Below are 17,844 nucleotides of genomic sequence, written 5' to 3' on the forward strand. Positions count from 1 at the left end.
TTGTCTGGTGGAAGCAATATTGCAGATTTTTTTAGTGAGAACATGTCATAGCTGGGCTAGCTGATGTTCTTCGCCTGAGCCACTGGCTGAGATAGTGCATGGAAGACTATAATCTTAATTATGTGATTACTAGGTAATCATATAACTTAGGGTATGCTTGAATCAAACACACTCTTAAAGAAAAGAAAAAGTGAAATTTTGAAAATATCCTCGTCTACATGTGCCTTCTCCTCTACTCACCGCATCATATAGATTCAGTTGGTGATTCCAATTAATGTTGTATACAAAACTTCAAAAAATATGCAACTACAATTATCAAAAATTAATGCATTCTTATTAAATACTACATAACATACTATAAATAAGGATTGTGTAGAGAGTAATTTAGAGAGAGTTCACTTCTTTTCATTTTTGTCCACTCATATTTCTGTCACATAAGCTAGTATTTATAGGCTTAATGTATACATTTTTCATCTTCCACATTATAAGTTACCGGACTCCATAACTATGAGAGTTAGCGGAGAATAATCAGGGATAATGAGGTAATAGAGGTTACATCTTGTAACATTAACATGTGAATAATATGGGCATCCATTAAAATATATTATTCATAATACTCCCCCTTGGATGTTCATCTTTGAAATGTAACATTGCCTCATTAAAAACCTTACCAAAAAACCGAATGTGAAAAAATTAGTTAAGGAAAAAAGAGTACAGTGTATAACTTCCCCTCTTGAGCATATCATTTAACATCTTTCAATCATCATTCCAGTCTTATGAATCATCTTTTCAAATGTTAAAGTCGGTAGTGATTTTATGAACAAGTCCGCCAAATTGTCACTCAAATGAATTTGTTGAACACTAATTTTGTAAGATCATGAATGAAAAAAATTTTGTGAAATATATTTTGTTCTATCGCCTTTGATATATCCTTCCTTTAATTGAGTAATACAAATAGTTATCTTCGAACAATATAGTAGGTACTTCTTTGTTTGGCAGTAGGCCACATGTTACTCGAATATGATAGATAACAAATCTCAACAAAGCACACTATCGACTTGTTTCATGAATCACCACTAATTCAGCATGCTTAGAAGAAGTAGCAACTATAGTTTGTTTCATAAAACGTCAAGAAATAATTGTACCATCATGTGTGAATACATACCCCCATTTGTGATCAAGCATTATGAGGATTAGATAAATATCTAGCATTTGCATTACCTATAAGTAGGGTGGCATATCAAAATTACCAAATTTTGTTTTCTATATCGTATATTATACCAAAATATTCAGTATACACAAAAATCATAATGATACTATATTGAATTTTCGGTGTGGTTAAATTTCATACCGTTTAGTATAAAATTTTGGTATCGATGTAGTATATTAAAAATTTTGATATAAATGTTATACCGGTATTGATATCGAAAATTTCAGTACAGTATTATACCGTACCAAAATTTTCGGTATACCATTAAATTGGTATAGTTTAGTATATTTCAATATAATATGTGCGGTATACTGTATCGAAAAATATGTTTAACATTATTCCAATGTCTTTGTGACGGTGAAGAATTATATTTTGCAAGTAAAATCACGAGAAATGATATATCAAGACATGTATGACTTGCAAGATACATTAATGCTCCAATAGCACTAAGGTATGGTACTTCTAGTCCAAGTAATTCTTTATCACTTTCATGGGGTTGAAAAGGGTCTTTATGCACATCAAATGATTTTACCATCATAGGTGTGCTCAACAGATGTGCTTTATCCATATAAAATGTTTTAAGTACTTTGGTTGTATAAGTCGACTGGATATAAAATGTTTTAAGTACTTTGGTTGTATAAGCCGACTGATGTAAAAAGATGTCATTTTCTAAGTGTTCCATTTGCAAACCAAGACAAAATTTTGTGGTCTTTCATTTCAAATTCTTGCTTCAAATAAATAATAGCTCTTTCAATCTCTTCATGAGTTCCATATTTAAATCATCAACATAAACAACAATGATAACAAATTCAAATTCAAATCTCTTAATAAAAATGCATGGACAAATGAGATCATACATATAGCCTTGTTTTATCAAAGATTCACCAAGTCAATTATACCACATGCGTCTAGCTTACTTCAAACCATAAAGAAATTTGCATAATTTAATCAAATAAAGTTCTCGAGAATTAGAATCATGTCCTTTCAGCAATTTAAATCCTTTATGGATTCTCATATAAATATTAGTATCAAGTGAGCCATATTAATAGGTTGTCACAACATCCATAAGACATATATCAAGCCGTTCATTTGTAGCCAGATTAAACAAATAACGAAAAATTACCACATCTACCACAGGAGAATATGTCTCCTCATAATCAATACTCGGTCTTTGGTAAAAACCTTGTGCAACAAGTTGTACCTTATATCGCGCAATTTCCTTTTTCTTATTTCATTTTTACACAAATACCCAATCATACCCCACTGGTTGCACATCTTTAGGTGTGCGCATTACGGGCCCAAAAACTTTACGTTTTTCCAATGAGTCTTAACTCAGCTTGAATTGCATCTTTCCATTTTGACCAATTATCTCTATGTATGCATTCATCAACACACTTTGGTTCATGATCCTCATTTTCATTCATTATTGCAACTACTATAGCATAGACAAATTTATCATTGACGTCAATTGCACATCGATTTCATCTTTCCCCAATCACAACATAATTTATTGAGATATCATGATTATCAGAATTTTCAAGTACCTAAACTTCTTTTAGAAGTTTATTATTTGTCATGTTGGGAAACTCTTTAGGAGTTTGTACCTCGATTTGACCATCAACATTATTTGCTCTTTTTCACTTTTGAGAATTTTTATCGTTAGAACCAATTGGTCTACCACATTTTAACTATGCCTTTAATTCATTATTAATGGTAGTTAGCCCTTCATGGACATTAATTCAAATTGGAGCATTAGCAGTTGGTACATGTGATTTGGTCATCCATTGTGGGTCACTAAAGAATTTGACAATTAATTTGTCAAACAATATAAATGAATTATCTTTTTAACTTCTAGTTCACATTCTCTTGTATGAGGATCAAAATGAGATAATAATAATTCATTCCAATTAATTTTCTTAACAGACTATTTATTATCTTCCCCTAATACAAGGAATATGAATTCGTCAAAATGACAATCAACAAAATGAGCCATAAATAAATCTCTAATTTTTGGCTCAATAAACTTTATTATAGATGAGGATTCATACCCAACATATATTCCCAACCTCCTTTGAGGTCCCATCTTTGTGCGTTGTGGTGGAGTTATCAGAACATAGACCAAACATCCAAAAATTCTAAGATAGGAAATATCTAGTTCTGGACAACAACGATTTGTTGGGCAGAAAAATTATTATAATTTGTTGGCCTGATGCAAATTAATATTGCAGCATGCAAAATACCAAGTTTGTAAGTAGATACTGGGAGCTTTGTTCTTAAAAGCAATGGTTGTTTGAGTAATCAATGTGACCCTAGATTTTGATGTTTGGGTAAATATTTAGTTAGGTTATTTGTTGTATTTGATATGCATTGTGAGTATGCAGGATGCAGGTACAACAAGGCAAAGTCCAAGTGTGGAGGCTTGGCGGTGTGAGTCTTGGCAACGTAAGTCCAATTGTGACTTGGCAAGGATGAAGAACTGGAGCGAGGAGCTCTTGGAAAGGATAAAGTCCCAAAGCGAGGAGCTCTTGGCAAGGATGAAGTCTTGGAGCGAGGAGTTCTTAGCAAGGTTGAAGTTCTGGAGGTGAAGATCCCCTTGGCAATGGAAGATCCGACAACAAAGGACAAGGCTGAAAGAAGCTCTTGAAGGCAAAGCGTAAAGGATAAGAAAACATCTGAGGGATGCAAGGATGATGGAGGAGGCTAAAAGACAATGTCAAAGTTGTGTGGGCGAGGATTAGTGCTGAGAGATTGTACTCGGGGTAAAATCCTAGGCTTAGGGTTTACCAGTCGACTGATGTATGTTCTAGTCGACTGATGGTTGAGAAATAGCAAGTTCAGCAATCTATTTGCTCAGCCAAGGTGATAAGTTGACTGATGTCTTCATCAATTGACTGGTACTAGTTGACTGGAAGAGAATAGAATATTTTTATTCTCTCAACCGAAGTGGACCAGTCGACTGTGTAAGTACCCCGAGATATTTTTGATGTGGTCAACCGAGTTAAAGTTAGGTCATATTTGTATTTAATGTCTTTTGTCTAAGTGTACATGAACTTAGGAGCACAAGAAGTTGAGCAAAAAATGCAACGGATGAGAAGGATAGTACAGGAAGCGAGTCGACAGACTCGATACATCCAAGAGATGAAAAGCTATAGAAGAGTACACCGACGGATGAGAAGAACGCGCAGAACACTTTTGAGGGACGAGAAGCCGAAGTAGAAGCTAGCTCGAGGAGAAGGTTGGAGTTGTGTTCGGGTGAACTCAACTTCGAATAATCAAAGCATCACCCATTCCATTTTTCAAGCTTTCATTTTTATTTTTTATTTTATCAAATTCTTCTAATCGACAAGATTTAGCTAGAGCTGATTTTAATTCTTTAATTTCTGTTTCTAATTTATAATTATTTTTAGTTAATAGTTTTATAAACTGAAATAACTTGCCAGAAGGAAGAGATCGTACTTGACTTACCTTATTGATCCCATGATTCAAAGCTCCCCCTGAAGTACGACGTTCTTTCGATGTCACTCCCCCTTCATTGATGCTTTCGATGCTCATTTCGAACGAGCTTACTTCGTCTCCTTCTTCTTGGTGTTACCACTAGCGCAAGTTCGGCGATGGCTTCAGTTTCTAATTCAGATGACGTTTCGTCCCACGTCGCCTTTATATTATTGTACTTGTTCGCTTGGGTCGGCTTCTTGTTCTTGCTCTTGTCCTTGTCTTTCAATTTAGGGCAATTATCTTTCATATACCCTTCTTCATTGCAGTGATGACATCTTATCCTTCTTTTTCTACCCTGCACTTGATTAAATCTTTTAGTTTTAAATAACTTTTTAAATTTACGTACCATTAGTGTTGTTTCATTATCATCGAGAGAAGATTCTGAATTTTGTTCGTCTGTCTTTGCCTTTAAGGCAATGTTATGCTCCTTCTTCGGACCTGCACATCTCATTTCATAGACTTCAAAAGTTGAAAATAATTATTCTAAAGTAGTTGAATCTAGATCCTTAGATATATAATAAACATTTACTAATGATGCTTATTCAATATTTTTAGGGAATGAGTTAAGAGCGTACCTTAGCGAATCTCGGTTACTTACCTTTTCTCCGAGATTCGTGAGTCCAGTGATGAGCTCTTTGATCCTTGAGTGAAGGTGTGCAACGGTTTTGCCTTCTTCCAGTTTGATGTTGTTGATTTGGTTTCTCAGCAGATCTCATCTCGTGAGTTTCACCTTCGAGGTTCCTTCGTGTAGTTCTAGGAATTTCTCCAAGAGCTCCTTCACAGACTTAGGCTTCGATCTGGTTGACTTCTTGTGGTGGTAAGAATCTTAGTAGATGAAACTCTACTTTGTCGTTTGCTACAAAATCGGCCTGCTCCTTTTTGGTCCAGTGGTATTTTTCTTTGCCTTCGGGTGCTACAAAACCAAATTCCATTATTAAAAGCAAATCGAAATCAGTTTTGAAAAATACCTCCATATTCTTTTTCTAGTTGGCAAAATCCCCCTCAAACTTTGGTGGGTAGATGTTTGATTCGGCCATCTCGTATGCTTCATTCGGTAGTTAGTCCTCCCGAAGCGAACTTATCTCTGATACCACCTATTGATCTCGGTAGTGGCAAGCTAGAGGGGGAGAATATCCCTGCAATCAAAAATGAACCTTCCTCGAATTTTTATAGCGTAATTAAATCTAACACCTGCATAAACGGAATTAAGAAATTAAATAAAGAAAAAGATACACAATCGATTTATTTGGTTACAACCAGGGAGGTTGTTAATCCAAGGAAGTTAAAAACATACTAAAACTTTTATTCAGGCGGAGAAGCCTCTTTGCAACAATTTGCACACTCAATTATAGTACAAAACTCAAGAAGATTCAATTATAAGTGTTGTGTTCTATTTCCTAGGTCAAGGGATCATTTTATAGCCCCTGGAAAATCTTATCCTGAGTTGGAAGGTGTCTTCTATAAGGCTGGAAGGCGCCTCCAGCAAGGCGCCAGTGGATAAAAGTTTATCCACTGCTAACGACAAAATCTGTCTGGTTGAAGGCATCTTCCATAGGGCTAGAAGGTATCTTCGTACTGTTCATAGAAGACACCTTCCACAGAAGGTGTGGAGGCGCCTTCAACTTCCTTTGAAGGCGCCTCTAGTAGCGCATACAGTTACGTTATGCTCTTTTCGTTCCGATCGCCTGAGTGATTTCGGCCAACCAGAATAAGGCTCACCCGAACCCTTTTTCCGACCTTCTCCTCGAGCAGGCTTCCGCTCCGGCTTCTCGTCTCTCGGACCGCCGCGTGCGTCCTTCTCGTCCGCCGGTGTACTCTTCCGCAGTACCTCGTCCCTTAGATGTATCGAGCCCGTCGACTTTCTCTCGTGCTGTCCTTCTCGCTAGTCGTGTCTTCCACTCGACTTCTTGTGCTCCTAAGCTCCCGCACACTAAGACACAGGGTTAAACACCAACATGACCTAATTTGACTTGGTTAATCACATCAAAACTACCACAAGGTACTAACACTATGCCTTGTGTCAGCGGCACTGTCTCCCAGAATGATATTAAGAGATATGTCAATGATCCCTCTGCTCAGCTGAGCGGGGTAGCTACTCGGCTGGGGACACCTCCACTCGGTCGGCCTCAGCTCGTACTCCTCAATCCGTACCGACGGCTTGACAATCTGGCTGTAGCGTTCTGTTCAGAGAAACCATCTGCCGATCGGACATTGCTGCTCCGATCGGCAATGGTAGTCGACCTCCGCTCGACCATTATAGGCGAGCCTGTTGACTTCATGGTGTTGACCATCTTGACTTTGACTCCATGTTGGCAAGTAACCCTGCTTCTTACCTGAATTGAACGAACCCTCCCTTTACCATCGCATCATACGATATTTCTATTGTATCAGTACATTAGATACATGAAAAGTAGAGAATATTTTTTCCAATAAATCTTCATTAGTTACTTTTTATCCACATAATTTCAATTGTGAATTGATTTGAAAGATTGATGAATTATACTCACTTATACTCTTGAAATATTACAAACTTAAGTGCATCAAATTGTAACGAGATTTTGGAAGAATGACGGTTTTTTGGGGGCCTTACCTCTCCTTTAAATTTATCCATAAGACAAATGAGTCCTTCATTGTTAAATAGTCAGTTTTTAGATCTCAATGAAGGTGATGACCGATAAAAATGACATTTTTCTTAACCAATGACTTTATTTCCTTCGTTTATAGTTTCACCAAGCCCATTCGCATCTAGATCAATTGCAGCATCTAGAACCCATGATAAGTAGTAGTTCTTTCTAATGATATATATGTCAAGAGCCACAAACTCAAACTTTACGAGATTAGCCATGATAAAACAAATTACAAACAAGAAACAAAACAAACTTAAGGTGCTAAACCAAAAAGGAGTATTGTGAGAGCAGACTAAAGACTCGTGTTGATAACATGTTATGAAATACTATATAACATCCTACAAATAAGGGTAGAGTAGAGAGTAATTTAAAGAGCAAAAGTTCACTTCTTTTCTTTTTTTGTGTCCATTCATATTTCTTTTACATAAGCTACTATTCATACACCTTTCATCTTCTATATTGTAGGTTACAAGACTCCATGACTATAAGGATGTGTTTAGTAAGTGGGATATGATCGTAGATGGGATAGAAAAAGTTGTTACCCTACTCAATTTATAGAGCCACTGATTATTTATCATACCAATTATAACTTACTTTATGATTCCTATCCTACCAAAAAAAATGAGAAGAATATGGGATAATATTTAATTCATAAGATATCACTTATCCTATCCTACCTAGCAAATGTACCCTGAGTTAATGGCAAATGTACCCTGAGTTAATGGAAAGTAATGGGAGATAATAAGATAATAGAGGTTACATAATATAATATTAACCTGTAAATAATATGTACATCCAATAAAATATATTATTCATAACATAAAGATACATAATGTTTTCTTATCTATGCTAGTGTTTTATATTCTATAATTTTGTGTTAATTCTAAAACAATATGTGGGATTATAGTTGATATTATTTAGAACCTTAGTACATATATAATTTCTAAAACTCAAAAGTAGTGTAATGTAGATCAATATGGAATTGCAATCCACATATATTATATTTATAAACTAATATTAAAAAAATATATATCTCATATATTGAGGGCTGAGACTCCTTATGTAATGCACGTGTTAGTATTGTTTATTATTTCTCGATCAAGATAATACATATCTTACCGTCCGTTCTCCAATTTGGACGGCAAGATGAGTTTCACCCTCCTGTTATTTTTCTCAAGCGTCACTCACATCTATTGGGAGTCAATAATCGATTAAATGAAAATTGTTTTTTTTTAAACGTTCAAATATTAAATAATCTATTAATTCTGTCAAAACTTTAAATAATTTATTTTTTTATATGTTAAACATTTGAATCCGGATTGAATTGACAAATAAAGTCTAACAATTCATTTCGAGTTAAATTGATATCTTAAATTTTAAATTCGAAATTGAACCAAACTAATTGAATTAATTAATATTTTTTTTAAAAAAAATAAAATTTTAAATTAATCCAACTAAACTTTCAATTTCGATCAATTATATCGTATCTTTAATTAAATACATATCTTAACAAAGACAAGAACAAATTATTAAATCTAATAGAATCCGACGGCCAATGACGGCCCCTAACAAGACCTATGAATTTTAACCGTCAGATCTTTTCCTCTTCTATTAACTGTTCGATATTTTAGCGACTCGAATCTTGTCCGTCAAATATCTGAATTTGATTTCAAGCGGAGCGGAAAGAGAGAGAGAAAAAGAAAAGAAGAGAGAGAAGAGAAAGCTATTTACTTCCTCGTCTTGGCCTCGCCTCCTTCCCCATTCTTCTTCCACTCCAAAATTTCCCGCATCCGATTGAAAAAACCTCGCGCTTTCCCTGCGCCGCCGCCGTTCTCCTTCCTCCCCCTCCGATTCCGACTTCCGAAGGACACTTCCCTCTCTCGATCTCCCCGCCTCGCCTCTCGATCTGCGGAGGCGAATTGATTGGATTCCCGGACGTAACCGAGGGCTCGGTTTTGCCGCTGGGATCTGAGGCCGCTCCGAGGCATCTTTGGAGGCTTCCCTTGTTTAAATCCTTGGACTCCGATTCGAGGGCTCCGATGGAGCCAGGGAATCCGCCTGCTCCCACATCGGCCTCGTCGGATTTCCCTCCGAAAAAGCCCGTCCGTCAGCTGGATTTCACCACCTCCGAATATCCGAGTTCTATTGCTCCTGCAAACGCTTCGGTGCCTCCTGAGCAACCACCACAGCAACCGCCACAACAGCTGCCGCCGCCTCAGCCGCAGCAACAATCGCTGCCAGTTCCCATGCCGACGCTGTCTCCGCTGCCGGCCTCCCGCCCTTCGGTTCCTTTTCCCGTGTAAGTTCGTCTATATGGGATTAAGTTGTAGTTGTTGCTTGATCGTTCGTAGTTCCGTCGCTTCTTTCCCGCCTGTCGGCTAGGTTTCTTGTGATGATGCCACTTCTTTGTTGATTTTCTACTGGGGACCTGTACTGAAGGTTTTAGGATGCGTACTTCTAATTTCAGGAATGCTTCTCCTTTTACAATTTATGATTTCTCTCACATTGTGATTCCCAAATTTCCATTTTGAATCAAGTTTCAATTTTTGAGTAGGCCAGGGCGTCCTTCCTTTTTTGAGAATATCTTCTTTCTTCAACAATTTTCAAAAATGAAATGTTATTCGATTCGAGAATATATAAAAACTTCCTTGAAAGTTTTGAAAAAATAAATGTTAGAACTGAGTTGAAGGATGGGATTGATAATTGAGGGACGGGCGTCCCTAAAAGTTTTTATTTTGAAGCTTGATGCAGCAACAGGAAAATCTGTATATTTTGTTGTAAACTCTAAATTTTTAAGCAACTAATGAAAATGGATAGCATGATTATTTTCTCCAGTTAAGCCTCTATTTTGTACTTGATGGGTTAAGTTAAATCTTTGAGTTTGTATGTCATTACTGAGGAAATGTGCAAATACAATCAAATAAGAAGTATGGTATCCTCTGAAGATTTTTGAAACTCCTTGCAAATATTGTAGTCAATTGGTACTTACATTTGATATTAAATTATTGGTCATACTCTTTCTCTTCATCAGGCCAGAATCCCCAAAGAAACGATCACGACCGGGATATGAAACAAAAGAAGGCACTCCTAGAAAGAAGAACTGCAACTGCAAACATTCAAGATGCTTGAAATTGTAAGTCAATGGAGTACAATTTATAATCATTTTTTATGATGCATATTCAATGTTCCAGTTACAAGAATGCTATTTTGTCGATATTACATACATTTCCTATATGTATATATTATGCTTTATTTGGTAAGCTGGTACTTAATATCATGTTTAATTGGCCAAAGTAATGTCATTTTTGGTGTGTGCTGAAAGAGCTTTAAATTATGTAATATTGGTGAAGTACTCGAAGCTACATCACTTTGATTACAGATTGAGTGTATTTTAGTAGTTAAGAAGTGTCATTTCCTTTTTCAAGTTAAACATATGTTGTTTCTTAACTAATTGAGAATTTCTGCTTGATAAAGTTCTCTGATGTTAATATGCATGCTTTCATGATGTAGTTTTTGGATATTGTTTATGAGGGGACAGATTATCATGTTCACCTCCTTGCATAAAGAGGATTCACAACCGATTCTATTGTAGCAAAAAGGTGATATCGCTCACTCCAAGCGCCCATATCACCAGTCTCACAGCAAGATAGATTCTATGAAGCATACTGCTTTGGTGAAAAGTTTGCATCTACTGATATCTAGAGATTGCATTCTAAATGCAGCTAGCCTTCATCTTTCATTCACAAAACAAGAACAAAAGGTCAATTGAGAATACATTGAAACAACAATAATCTACTGCTCCTTCATATATAAAACAACACAATATTCATTTTTATTTACATTCTTGCATGTGGTGGATCTCTACATGAGGTATGATTGAACTAATGCTTAAAGCCTTCATTTTGGTTCTTTTAAAAATGACTTAATGTGAAAAACTGTGTTCCTGTTTTACCATGCCCTAAATTCAATGGTATGTATCACACAGAATGTCACGCATGAATAAATTACAGTTTATATTGGTCCTCTTTACATGAAATCATATTTTTGGCACCCTAGCTGCATTTTCTGTCGCAATCCGATTAAAGCGGCTGACTTTGTCATATTTATCATCCATTTCTATCAAGTTTGTTTAATATCTTTAAGTGAATCTCATTGTGTTTTATAGGTATTGTGAATGTTTTGCATCTGGGGTATACTGTGATGGTTGCAACTGCACAAACTGCTGTAACAATGCTGAAAATGAAGCTGCCAGACATGAAGCTATTGAAGCTATTCTAGAACGCAATCCCAATGCCTTCAGGCCAAAGATTGGTAGTAGCCCTCACACGACTAGGGATAGCAGGGTATGCTTTCACTATTTTTCTAAAGCAAATTTTATTCACATTTAATCTGACATACACTAATGTCCTATGGATGCTAGGATGAGGCAGGAGAATTACCTTTGGTGGGAAAACACAACAAAGGATGCCATTGCAAGAAGTCTGGATGCCTCAAGAAGTACTGCGAGTGCTTCCAAGCCAATATTCTGTGCTCTGATAATTGCAAATGCATGGATTGTAAGAATTTTGAAGGCAGTGAAGAGAGGAAAGCTCTTTTTCTTAGTAACCATGGAAGCATGCTTTACATGCAACAGGCTAATGCAGCCCTGAATGGAGCTATTGGTCCCTCAGGGTTCATGTCTCCATCTTCTAAGAGGAGGAGAAACCAGAGCCTCTTTACTGGTACAACTGTAAAGGATCAATCTTTTCACAGACTTTCACAACTCCCACAGGTGAGCTTCTTGAATTTTAATAATCTTAGGTACGTGATTTACTTGGTTTTCTGGAGTCTTTTTAATTAACTAACCAACAAAAATGACTTTCCTATTGACACACTATGCTTTTGGTTCGTAAAGGTTGTGTGATCTTCATTTAATAACTATATTAATTCATTACAAACATTTTCCTGAATTGACCTTAATTAATGAAGATTTGCAAGAGCCAATTCTTTTTTCCTGTACTTACCTTAATAGTTGAGAATTAGAAAGCCAACATAATTTATTGACTTTTTTTGGTCTGTGTTCACTATGCATTATTAAAGCATATTCAATTTGATGAATATATTTTTTTCATTCATTATCTTTTTTTTTTGTTCATTTTTTAATGATTATCAGGCTAGTCAAGTGAAGGCTTCTGTTCCAGCTTCTTCTTTTAACTTTGTTCGTGTGACACATTCTACTACTCCTACTACAACAGCTCCAACGAAAGTCACTTACAGGTAGACATATTAGCCTTAATTGATCTTGTTGCTTCATAGCTTCAATTTGGAGGCTTTAGTTGTATGTGTCTGAGATTTTGACTTTGATTGGTTACCACTAAGGTCTCTTCTAGCGGATGTAGTTCAAGCGGAGCACATAACTGACCTCTGCAAGCTGCTGGTGGTTGTATCTGGGCATGTAGCTAAAACTTTTCCTGGTATGTTTAATTTCACAAGTTGATAGTTGCAACAGCTTGGATATATCTACACTCTCGTTGATGAATTACTACTGTCCATTTAGTTCTCTGCAGTGACTAAATTGGCTTTCTATAGTATAAATTGTTTATTTGTGCTGCATTGATTGTCATAAAAGCCATCATGTTTCTGCTTAAAAACACTTTGATAACATCATTTAAGGTTGATTATTAGATGACTGGATGCAATTTTGTAGTTGTGTTGCAACTTTTGTATTGAGAGCCTTACAAATTATCCACTATGAGGACAAATTGGCAGTAAACTTGACTAGAATGCTTATTTCCTCCATTCACCAAATTGTTGGAATAAACAAGTCGGATGCTTTCTATTTCAAAAAATTTCACTTTTATTTCTGCTTTATTGCTAGTTTTAACTTGTATATATATGTGCATTGATAATCTGGAGAAGTTTCCAGATTCACTCATTTTGGAAAATTTATTTGCTAATGGTAAAATTTGCTCATAAAAAAGGATACAATGCTGAAATTGCCTCAGTTCCTGGTTAGAATTCTTTCTGCCAATTGACCAATTTGCTTAGTTGAACTTCTGTTCTATGCTCTGGTCATGTAGCCAGTAGTGAATCATCATCTTGATGGTCTTTTTAATCCTTTGTTCTACATTCTTTTTATTTCTTCGTGTGAATAAAAAATTTCAGAGGGAACAACACGAAATTTTTCAACTGACAAGGATGAGCATGCTGAAACTCATATTGCTTCCTCAAACCAAGACGAAGATGCTCAGCGACAAGAGGATCCAATTATTCAGCCTGGGTCGACAGATCACAATTCAGCCAGTGTTCTTGTAGACAAAATTAAGGCAGAAGAGACTGACGCTGACTGTGAGGACACACAGCATGGGCAGAGGCCAATGTCTCCAGGAACACTAGCTCTAATGTGCGATGAGCAAGACACAATGTTTATGACATCTCAATATCCTAGCACCTCTCTAACATCTTGCAGCAATCATAGCACATCCGATATCTTTGTAGAGCAAGAAAGGTGTGTGTTGTTGGAGTTTCGGAACTACCTGCGTAAAATTGTCACTTCTGGAAGACTCAAAGGTAAATGTTAATCTTTATGCAAATATAATGACTGTATATGAGATAATTGATAGTCTAGATCCTTTCATCATTCTTATTAGATCTTTTTCTCCGATATGTAGAACAGTAGAAGGTGGCACATTATTTGAATTTTCCTTTTGATCCTCTGACTCTACTAATTTAGAAATTTGATTCTTGACTGTTTACAGAAGAGAGATTCAAATCCACGACTGGGAAACCTGACACATCTGATTTCCATGGATCACCTGCAGCGGGTTTTACTAGAGCTCCGACAGTTGCTGCAGAGCTACCTCATACATCAAAACCAAACCCTGTTAATTCCAGTAACCATGATCAACAAGTAGGACGGCCGATCTCGCAGAATGGAGAGATTAAACCCAAAACTGAGAACCTCGAGTTGTAGGTAGGAAAGCGGGAAATAGATAGGTATAGTGATGAGCAGATTACATTACCGCATTTGTGTATTTATTCTGACAGCATATGATCGTGATGTTCGACGTGTAATACAAGCCACGCTCGATTATTTCAATCACTTGTTTCTCTCTTGCTTGTAAGTGTTGTTGGAGAAAGCATAATTATAAGAAAATTAAACCAGATGAGTTCGAGTTAATGCTTCGGCAATTGGACCAGTAGATCAATTGTATAACAACTAAATATTGACTTGGCCAAGTTCACTAGTCAGAACGGCCCAAGTCAATTGGTCAAATTCCAAATGTTTTTCTTATAATTATATATTTAAATAATGACAATGAGTGGACAAAGTGAAGATCTTATTGGTAAATAATTTGAATGTGTAATGAAATTTATGATTAAACTAGGAAAGACTATATTGTTCACTTACATTGCTTATAGTTAACTATGTTTAGATATCAGTTGGTGAAGATCTTATTGGTAAGGTTTGACTGTTAGGTCTTGTGATGCCACTGCCAACTCTTCCTGTCAAACCAATTAATGTGAAGTTTTGGGGAAGAAAAGATATCCTTCCTCCTGTTGTGGAGCTCTCTCATCCATATTTTGCCACATCGACTAGCCTAAGTCAAGCACTCACAGCATGGCGTACTGCAAGATATGCTTGCTAAACAATGCAATGAGGGTTGTGAATCTTGTGGTGAACTTTTGCGGCCTGGCCATCATCATCTACTCACTCTGCCTGCTCAAGGCATGGAAGCAAGCAGTTGCTGAATTTGATGCCGCTGCATCTACGCTGCCAGCACCATGGTATGTACATGTGTGTTTGCCCTGCTCCTCTAATTATGAAGATTTGATAGTTTAAGTGAAGTTACATGATACAAACAGTAGGACAAATGATGGGTATAATAAAATAAAGAAATTGACCACGATCTTGAATTCACTTAGCTTCCTCGCAGGTTTATTGACACGTTGCTGGGTGTCGGTATCGTTGTTTGCTTCAGTGCCATCGTCGGCCATGTTGTATCCAACTCACTCGAGCCAATTTACCTTTCCCTCGTATCCTTTATTCCTCTTTGTCTCTTAATTTTGGCTGCTCCCATAGATTTATACTCTCTTTAACAGTTAACGATATGTTTATGATATGAAACTACGTGTGTAACATCTACTTGACCATGCATATTTAGTATATAGTGTTCATTTTCTTCATCCTTTTCTCTGAGATTGTGGTGATTGTGGCTATTCTTTTTGAGATAGACTGGCCAAGGGTAAGGTTCATGAGTCTCGACTATATATATGTGTGTGCGTCCTGACTTTGGATTGAGTTTAATTTTTCATTTGTCAATTGCTTCAAAACAGGTGATCGCTGAACATTTTGAGGGGAACATCAAATTTGTGGACACCTTCTCGTTCCATGCATATATTTGCCGCCTGGTAGGAGTCATTATTCTTCTAGCACAGGTATCCATCAATGCAATCTTCTATTGAGGAAGTGATGGGACGTACTGCAATGGTTCATGATGATGTTTCAGGTACTTGTGTTGGTGCTAGCAGTAGTTTTAAGGACGATGGGACCTCGCGCAAGGAATCATTGCCAAAGAGCAGTTATGCATGAATTCGGATACTCATTTCTTGTGATGAATGGATCCGAATCACCAGCAACTCTCTCTACAATTGTGTAGAAGCATAATCTCCTCAGGACGATCTAGTGATTAATACATACATGAGATGTTACCATCACGAGATATGAGATTTGAATTTTGACATAGTCAAAATAAATACTTCTCTTATGTGCTAGTCACTATTCCAAAGGTTAGTAATCGCTCATGATTTACCTTCTCCGTGTTGAGAAATTGACGAAAATACTGAAGACAAATATATTCATCTTTTACCATCGTATAGAAGCAATACATTCTTAGCCCTTCATTTTGATATTTAATTGCAAAATCAACTTTTTCTTAATGTGGACGAGCAACTTGCTTGTTTTGACATGGAAGCCTCAGTGTCACTGATGAAATTGAATTGACAGAATTAATATTCCATCAACATGCATCTTTGTCAAGTAAAATTCTAGTTTCCTTCCCGTCTACACGTTTATCACTTAACCCCAAGTTTCATTGAAACGATGGCTTGGTATGCCAAACCTTTCTTTTACATGCGTAGCCACAAGTTTACAGATCTTTCCACCATGTGAATTCTAAGAAACATTTGAAGTTTGATCGTATCAAGTCTGAATATAATTCAGTATTTCGAAGGAGAAAAGTGCTATCTACAGTAGATTCCACTCTCCAGTATGCAATGGTTCAAACTATGCAGACGCTCCTTTAAAGATGAGAAACTTGAGAGACTCCAAGCAGAAGTAGATGAAGGTCCCCTTAGAGTGTGTAAAAAAACACCCAAAATTTGATCCCACAACGCACTGCCATCCAGGTCCATACACCACATCAAATTCCTGAAACAGGAGAAGAAATGCAGTTTTCCATTTCGAACACCTTTTTTTTAAACAAAAAAAAAAAAAAAAAACCAACCTTCTTGATGTGGCCGGCGATGTTCCTGCAATCCAAGACGTCGAAGAGGTCGAGAGCTTCGCTGGCGGAGGACATGGCTTGGAGCTGCATCTCCAATGGCATGTCTGTGTCTTGGATCATCCCCTTGCCTTCCAACATCTTCTCTGAGAACTCAGAAGCTTTGTTTTTGATGAAAAATTAGGAGGAAGAGACCTCTAAAAATCGGCACAAACTCTTCCTCTATGTTAAAAACGAGCTTTAATTTGTTACGTACGTCCCAACCGACGCAAAAAGACAGGGTGTGGATAATGGAGGTGAGGCAGGAATTTAATGGCCAATTTTTAGTCATGTTAATCCATTGAAACAGGTATAGATATTTTTCATTATATGCGCTTTGGTTACGCTTTATATCCTGGATAAATATCAAAATATCTTTTTTGCTCTGCCAGGTAGACTCACCGGCATATCGTACCGCAGTGCTTTGTTAGCCAGTGCACCACGGAAGAATGGTGCTTCCTTATCCACCACAATAATAAACCCACTTTTGACTGGTTGTTTGGAGGGGTTTTTCCGGCCTAAATATCAATGGATGATTAAATCATGAATAATCCAACCAATGTCTTCTCTGTGGGCAATGAATTCAACATGATTTTTTTTTTTTTTTTTGTGAGCACTTTTAGTTTAAATTATCATATATACTTTTAATTATATGATTATCAAATAATTATATAATCAGGTTTACGGATCAACCTAGATAATATAATAAAAAATTATTTGTTTAAAAATTTTAATATGTAACCTGATGTAATATTTTATTCTATTATCCTCAATTACAAAATTAATTATAAATATTTTCTTCTTTTTAATATTAATATTAATATTATTATTATTATTTTAAACTTTATGCATTCCTCTTTTTTTTTCCCATTTTTTACGTTTTTTTAATGTTGTTTTTTTTTTACGTTTTTTTTGTTATTTTTTTTACGTTTTTCATTTTTTATGTTTTTATTACGTTTTATTTTTACGTTTTTTCTTTTTTTTTTGTTAC

At 36.2% G+C, this 17,844-nt stretch overlaps 3 protein-coding genes across 3 annotated transcripts; 2 read left to right on the plus strand and 1 right to left on the minus strand.

Annotated features, from left to right (window-relative positions):
• Positions 1-9,038: 9,038 nt before the first annotated feature.
• Positions 9,039-14,477, plus strand: LOC122042011 (protein tesmin/TSO1-like CXC 5). The gene is made up of 8 exons (XM_042601921.1): positions 9,039-9,631; positions 10,364-10,465; positions 11,498-11,675; positions 11,753-12,103; positions 12,485-12,588; positions 12,691-12,785; positions 13,477-13,881; positions 14,070-14,477. The coding sequence occupies exons 1-8, from the start codon at positions 9,372-9,374 to the stop codon at positions 14,282-14,284; spliced, it is 1,710 nt and encodes a 569-aa protein (XP_042457855.1). The 5' UTR covers positions 9,039-9,371; the 3' UTR covers positions 14,285-14,477.
• A 331-nt stretch (positions 14,478-14,808) lies between these two features.
• Positions 14,809-16,154, plus strand: LOC122039917 (tetraspanin-19-like). Its single transcript, XM_042599331.1, has 5 exons — positions 14,809-15,099; positions 15,249-15,348; positions 15,477-15,557; positions 15,649-15,750; positions 15,822-16,154. The coding sequence occupies exons 1-5, from the start codon at positions 14,933-14,935 to the stop codon at positions 15,969-15,971; spliced, it is 600 nt and encodes a 199-aa protein (XP_042455265.1). The 5' UTR covers positions 14,809-14,932; the 3' UTR covers positions 15,972-16,154.
• A 330-nt stretch (positions 16,155-16,484) lies between these two features.
• Positions 16,485-17,102, minus strand: LOC122039918 (dynein light chain LC6, flagellar outer arm-like). Its single transcript, XM_042599332.1, has 2 exons — positions 16,818-17,102; positions 16,485-16,741 (listed from the first exon to the last, which is right to left on the minus strand). The coding sequence occupies exons 1-2, from the start codon at positions 16,953-16,955 to the stop codon at positions 16,598-16,600; spliced, it is 282 nt and encodes a 93-aa protein (XP_042455266.1). The 5' UTR covers positions 16,956-17,102; the 3' UTR covers positions 16,485-16,597.
• Positions 17,103-17,844: the final 742 nt, after the last annotated feature.

The sequence above is a fragment of the Zingiber officinale genome, chromosome 2A (genome assembly GCF_018446385.1).
Source record: "Zingiber officinale cultivar Zhangliang chromosome 2A, Zo_v1.1, whole genome shotgun sequence".
In the NCBI taxonomy this organism is placed as follows: domain Eukaryota; kingdom Viridiplantae; phylum Streptophyta; class Magnoliopsida; order Zingiberales; family Zingiberaceae; genus Zingiber; species Zingiber officinale.

Bases quoted from the DNA above. Each gene is read 5' to 3' on its own strand.
- LOC122042011 (XM_042601921.1), top strand. From the start codon at position 9,372: ATGGAGCCAGGGAATCCGCCTGCTCCCACATCGGCCTCGTCGGATTTC. The intron at 9,632-10,363 runs GTAAGTTCGTCT...TCTCTTCATCAG, and splicing joins CCTTCGGTTCCTTTTCCCGT to GCCAGAATCCCCAAAGAAAC. The intron at 11,676-11,752 runs GTATGCTTTCAC...TATGGATGCTAG, and splicing joins ACACGACTAGGGATAGCAGG to GATGAGGCAGGAGAATTACC.
- LOC122039917 (XM_042599331.1), top strand. From the start codon at position 14,933: ATGGCGTACTGCAAGATATGCTTGCTAAACAATGCAATGAGGGTTGTG. The intron at 15,100-15,248 runs GTATGTACATGT...GCTTCCTCGCAG, and splicing joins TCTACGCTGCCAGCACCATG to GTTTATTGACACGTTGCTGG. The intron at 15,558-15,648 runs GTAAGGTTCATG...GCTTCAAAACAG, and splicing joins TTGAGATAGACTGGCCAAGG to GTGATCGCTGAACATTTTGA.
- LOC122039918 (XM_042599332.1), bottom strand. From the start codon at position 16,955: ATGTTGGAAGGCAAGGGGATGATCCAAGACACAGACATGCCATTGGAG. The intron at 16,742-16,817 runs GTTGGTTTTTTT...CTCCTGTTTCAG, and splicing joins TCGCCGGCCACATCAAGAAG to GAATTTGATGTGGTGTATGG.